The 5972-nt window shown below is 31.9% G+C and overlaps 2 protein-coding genes across 2 annotated transcripts; both read right to left on the bottom strand.

Annotated features, from left to right (window-relative positions):
• Nucleotides 1-263: 263 nt before the first annotated feature.
• On the bottom strand, nucleotides 264-2500 carry LOC122048203. The gene is made up of 7 exons (XM_042609798.1): nucleotides 2386-2500; nucleotides 2045-2086; nucleotides 1845-1964; nucleotides 1627-1758; nucleotides 1289-1548; nucleotides 1046-1206; nucleotides 264-303 (listed from the first exon to the last, which is right to left on the bottom strand). Exons 1-7 carry the CDS (start codon nucleotides 2498-2500, stop codon nucleotides 264-266), a joined length of 870 nt encoding a protein of 289 aa, XP_042465732.1.
• Nucleotides 2501-2738: 238 nt separating this feature from the next.
• Nucleotides 2739-5425, bottom strand: LOC122048202. The gene is made up of 4 exons (XM_042609797.1): nucleotides 4032-5425; nucleotides 3644-3952; nucleotides 3455-3554; nucleotides 2739-3371 (listed from the first exon to the last, which is right to left on the bottom strand). The coding sequence occupies exons 1-4, from the start codon at nucleotides 5423-5425 to the stop codon at nucleotides 2739-2741; spliced, it is 2436 nt and encodes an 811-aa protein (XP_042465731.1).
• Between the last annotated feature and the right edge of the window lie 547 nt (nucleotides 5426-5972).

The raw sequence follows: 5972 nt of genomic DNA, 5'->3' as shown, positions 1-5972 counted from the left end.
GGAAGTTGATTTGTTAATTCATTCATTGCGGCCTTTATCAAAACATAACATGTTGATACATATTAAATATATAATGATAATTAAAATAAATCATTTTTTTGCTACAACATAGTTGAAGAGTATAAACTAGCTTACCAATCTTTCTGCTACAATATTACTTGAAGGACTTCCATTGGCATGAGTAAAGCAAGCCTGGAATAATTCAACTCGTGATGGAGGGTGACCCTTTTCTTTTTCCTGCAAATATTCAAGTTCATCCTAATTTAAATGGCATGTTTTCCACCTTCAGTTACTTCAATAACACTACTCAACAAAATATAATAAAGCTAATCAATATGCAGAAATATGCAGAACATCAATATACAGAAATATTATATTATCTTAACTAATCAACAGAATCAAATAAAGCAAAAAAAAAATGCACAAAAAAAAAATGCACGGGCAGATGGCATCTAGGCAGATGGGAGCACGGGCAGACATACTACAAGTCAAATGTGAGTTTCAAACATGTCAAACTTATTAGATGGGGGAAGCAGCAGCTAAAAAAAAAAGCAAAAATTATATATAAGTTTCAGCAGCAGCAGTAAATGCACGGGCAGACATCCGTAGCTGATCAGATGCTTTGCTACCATTCAGAGACATTATATATGAGTTTCAAAGTCTGAAGTGCATGTAGGTACTTTATGACTTCAAACTATCATAAACTACCTTGCTACTAAGGTCGAACACTCATAATATACAGACAAAAGCATATATAGTAAATTATTCTCTAAATCAATTTAAGTTTGGGGATACTAAAACTCGTATAGAATTATAATATGAATAAGAAGAATTACCAATTTGTGTTGCACTTGAGCAAAAGATGTCCTTCCAGTGGTTTGATGCATTATCTTGTGCTTTCTGGCAGCTTTATTTTTTTTCGCACATTTCCTAATATATCAAAATAAAAATCTACATACGATTAGAATCAAATTATATTCTAAATAAAAAAATATTGTCTACCTTTGATTTTTCTTTGTTCCAAAAAGTAATTAGTCTCATATACTGTTCGACATGAGCTCTTTCATCTCTCTGTTCTAAAAGGACTTGAATTGATAATTCAGGATTATAGTACTTCTTTTTAAGTGCTGACTTCCAGTTTCTCCATTTTTTTGCTATTGAGCGTAGTGTCCAATTTTCTGTCCCCGGAGGAAGATCATACTTTTCCTACCAAAAATATTTAGATAAATTATCATTGCATAAATTAAAAGTCTTAAACACTAAAATAATGCAAAAGTGTTTTGGTTACCTTTATAACATTTAACATGTCTTTCTTTTTTTCCGTTGGCATTTTATGCCAATTTTCCACATCAATTGGACAATACTTACCATTTCTTGCCAAAGACCCTAAGAAATCAGTAAATTTATTTCTTTTTGTTCCTATAGGACGTCCCATATCATCACATGTAATCTCAATGCGTGGTAATGTGCTAGGTCGACCCCAAATTTCTTTCATGAACGTAGGACCTCTTTTTTTCCTATTAGTATTACGAAGTACATCATCACTATCTGTGCACACAATAAAAAAAAAATTTAAGACAGCATATAAATAATAAAATAAATTATTATAATTTTCATATATGTTACCTTCATTAGATTTGTCGTTCATATCATCATTTTGGTCTGGAACTGCAGAATTATTTTCAACATGTGGGATATGATCTTGTACATCAACATGGAATTGATTTGAAGCTGCATCTCTATGGTTATTCAAGGTACCTTGCATATTTTCACCATACATAAAAGTATTGATTCAAGTAAAAAAATACAAATAAAAATTTTATATGCGTAATTTTAGATAATACCTTGTTCAATTGAATGTCGATCTGTGTGATTTGTACACATAGCTGATGGTTGCATATCAATCTCAGTTTGAAGTTTAAAGCGAGATTTCCTTTTAGTTCGACGCTTAGGAGCCATTCCAACTACAAATAATAGTTAGTTACAAATTATAGATAATACAGAATCATTATAAACCTTCTAATATCAATTATAAATGAAGAACCTCTTTTTTTCCTATTAGTATTACGAAGTACATCATCACTATCTGTGCACAAAATAAAAAAAAAGATATTTAAGACAGCATATAAATAATAAAATACATTATTATAATTTTCATATATGTTACCTCCATTAGATTGTTCGGTCATATCATCATTTTGGTCTGGAACTAAAGAATTATTTTCAACATGTGGGATATGATTTTGTACATCAACATGGAATTGATTTGAAGCTGCATCTCTTTGGTTATTCAAGGTAGCTTGCATATTTTCACCATATATAAAAGTATTGATTCAAGTAAAAAAATGCAAATAAGAATTGTATATGCATAATTTTATATAATACCTTGTTCAATTGAATGTCGATCTGTGTGATTTATACACATAGCTGATGGTTGCATATCAATCTCAGTTTGAAGTTTGAAGCGAGATTTCCTTTTAGTTTGACGCTTAGGAGCCATTCCAACTACAAATAATAGTTAGTTACAAATTATAGATTATAGTTAGTTAAACATGAAAAAGAAGTACATAACACCATTTATCATTAATAAACATAATTAAATCACAATGATAATTAAATAATGACATGCCAATCACACATTAATGATAATCATTCAATCATCATATAAAAATCCATATTTTATTGTTATTACAATGATAATTAAATAAACATAAATGCATGAACCAGATAAATTTTCATCACAAATCGGTATCAATTTCCACTCCTGCAACATCATCTCGAATCCAAACCACTTCTTCATGTTCATTGTAGTCTTCATAATTACAAATATTACTTTGAAGATATGTATCAACATCTGCCATAGGCTGCATTTTATGCTTTGCTCGTGCATCAGTGGTGATAATGACATGCCAATCACAATCAATTGGATCTTCCACATAAAATACTTGCATAGCCTGAGATGCTAAAATATAAGGCTCGTTATGACGCCTAACATTTTTAAAATTTGCTAACACAAAACCATCCTCATCCAATTTTAGCCGTTTGCCTTTGGAGACCCACTCACACTCAAATAACACAACTTTTCGACCTCCTCCATAGTTTAACTCAATCACATTTTGTAAAATCCCATAGTAATCAAGTTCACTTAATACTGGATTATGATCTCTTATACTTGAATAACTTGAAGTAGTTGCCCTAACAGTTACACCACAATTTTGAGTCTTTCTCTTACGTTCCACTTCCTTTGTATGAAACCTAAATCCATTTGAAATAAATTTCTCATATCGTATGCCAATGGCATCCGGGCCTCTGGCAATTAATCTCAAATCACTTGACACTGGATCATCTGCTGGAAGAGTTGTATCTTCAATCTATCATATAACAAGTAATTAATCAATCATATTTGAAAATAATTATAACATATAGTTTTAATAACTATTACAACATAACTTACATGACTGGCAAACCAGGAGGAAAATGTTTCACTATGTAAACGCTCAATTTGGTGTGGTGGAATATGAGAATGACTTTGATTCAGAATTCTTCGATGTTCACTTAAAAAAAGAATAATAAATTTATAAATAAAGATGACTAAAATAGTTATATATTTAAACACATGATTTATATATAAAAAAACACATACTCTATAAAAGATTGGACGTGATGACAATTGAATAATACATATTGATGTGCCTTCTTTAATATCTCAATGTCAAACTTAGTTGCAATGACCTTTCCAAGTGCATGACCTGAGTAGTTGAACACATCTAATGCAAATGTAAAGTCAATATTTATATCATCATTTCTTGATGATTGATTAAATCTTGTCTCTACATAATCTGCTAAATATAAAGAGCAGAATGTCAAACATTCCTCAGCTAAATACCCTTCAGCAATAGATCCTTCTGGTCTACTTCTATTTCGAACATAAGACTTTAATGTTCCCAAGTACCTTGTGTCAAAACACAAAATTTGTATTATTTATCTAACAAACTATTTTTTAAAAAATATCAATAAGATTTGTATAATACCTTTCAATTGGATACATCCAACGATAGTGAACTGGGCCAGCAAGCTGTACTTCAGTTGCCAAATGAATAGTTAGATGAACCATTATGTCAAAAAATGATGGAGGAAAAATCTTTTCCAATTCACATAGGATCACTGCAATATCTCTCTTTAAACGAACCAAATCTGTAGGAGAAATTACTTTAGAACATAACTCTTGAAAATATCTGCTTAATCTAATCAAAGGAATCCGAATAGATTTTGATAAAGTTTTGCGTAGTGCTACTGGCAATAATTGCTGCATCAAGATGTGATTGTCATGACTTTTTAGACCACTTAATTTTGGTGGTTTCATTTGAACACATCGTGATATATTGGATGCATAGCCATCTGGAACTTTGATTTTTTTTAAGACCTTGCAAAATATATCCTTCTCTTTTTTCCCCATTGAAAAAGATGCAGGAGGTAAATACACTTTATTTGATCCTTTCTCAATAGGATGAAGTGATGATCTTATCCCCATTTCTTGCAAATCAAGTCGTGATTTGAGATTATCTTTCGATTTTCCTTCTATATTCAGCAATGTCCCACAAATAGATTCACATACATTCTTTTCAATATGCATAAGGTCAAGATTGTGACGTATTACGTTATCTTTCCAATATGGTAAATCAAAAAATATACTCAATTTTTTCCAATTGAATGGTAGAGCTGAATTATCATTAACTGTTTTTCCAAAAGTAAATTTCAAATATTTCAACTCATTTATCACCATGTCTCCTGATAGTATAGGCGGTGGTCTTCCATGCTCTTCTGTGCCATCAAAAAATTGAGCATTTTTTCGAAATACATGATCACTATTTAAAAACCTCCGATGACCCATATAACAAAATTTTCCACCGTGTTTTAACCACTGCGAATGTGTAAATTGATGACACACTGGGCATGCAAGTTTTCCTTTAGTACTCCATCCGGATAAGTTTGCATATCCAGGGAAATCACTTATTGTCCATAGTAATGCAGCATGCAATTGAAAATTCTGTTTAGTTGATGCATCATATGTTTGAACTCCTATCTCCCATAAATCCTTCAAATCTGTAATAAGAGGTTGCAAGTAGATGTTGATGTTATTCCCTGGAGCAGATGGGCCAGGTATCAATAGTGACAACATAAAGTATGGTTGCTTCATACACATCCATGGTGGAAGATTATATGGCATTAAAATAACTGGCCACGTACTATGTGTCACACTCATATTTTTGAATGGATTAAATCCATCTGATGCTAAACCAAGCCTTATGTTCCTAGGATCCTTTGCAAATTCTGGGTGCTTATGGTCAAATGTTTGCCAAGATGGAGAGTCTGCCGGATGCCGCATGTAACCATCCTTTGTACGAGATTCAGAATGCCATCTCATATGGGATGCTGTTTTGGATGACATGAACAAACGTTGTAATCTAGGCTTTATTGGAAAATACCATAAACCTTACGTGCGATTTTTCTCTTCTCACCAGTAGGATCATTTTCAGATGTTTCCCATCTAAGCTCACTACATATTTTGCATTGAATTCTATCTTTATCCATGTAACGACCCAATTTTCCCTATTTTGAATTCTAAATATCTTTAAAAATATTTGAAAATGCTTTTAAAATATTCTAGAGATTTTTAGAAATTTTTAGAGTATTTTTATGCAATTTTTGGAGTCCGTTTGGTATTTTTACCAAGTGGAGAAAGTTTTAAAAAAAGGGAAATAACCAAGTGCAGGAGCTGGGATTCGAACCCAGTTCCTTTGGAACAAGCAGCAAACGGCCAACCAACCGAGCTGAGCTCGGGTTGTTAATCAATTATGTAACGAGATATATTTAAGTTATTGTTAAGGGCAGAGATAAAACCTAGGCTATAAAGGGATAAGTGTTTTTACCGTGACCAAAACCTAAGTTTTTCCCCTCCTTTTCTCTCCCGA

This window comes from Zingiber officinale, chromosome 2B (genome assembly GCF_018446385.1).
Source record: "Zingiber officinale cultivar Zhangliang chromosome 2B, Zo_v1.1, whole genome shotgun sequence".
NCBI classification, from domain to species: Eukaryota; Viridiplantae; Streptophyta; class Magnoliopsida; order Zingiberales; family Zingiberaceae; genus Zingiber; species Zingiber officinale.
Note: the sequence above shows the minus strand (reverse complement) of the source record. Positions and strands in the feature narration are given on the sequence as shown.

Coding starts and splice junctions, on each gene's coding strand:
- LOC122048203 (XM_042609798.1), bottom strand. CDS start 2,500: ATGGCTCCTAAGCGTCAAACTAAAAGGAAATCTCGCTTCAAACTTCAA. Junction 1,549..1,626: donor GAACGACAAATCTAATGAAG/GTAACATATATG, acceptor TTGTGTGCACAG/ATAGTGATGATGTACTTCGT. Junction 1,207..1,288: donor ACATGTTAAATGTTATAAAG/GTAACCAAAACA, acceptor TATTTTTGGTAG/GAAAAGTATGATCTTCCTCC.
- LOC122048202 (XM_042609797.1), bottom strand. CDS start 5,425: ATGAGATGGCATTCTGAATCTCGTACAAAGGATGGTTACATGCGGCAT. Junction 3,555..3,643: donor CACGTCCAATCTTTTATAGA/GTATGTGTTTTT, acceptor TCTTTTTTTAAG/TGAACATCGAAGAATTCTGA. Junction 3,372..3,454: donor CCTCCTGGTTTGCCAGTCAT/GTAAGTTATGTT, acceptor GTTATATGATAG/ATTGAAGATACAACTCTTCC.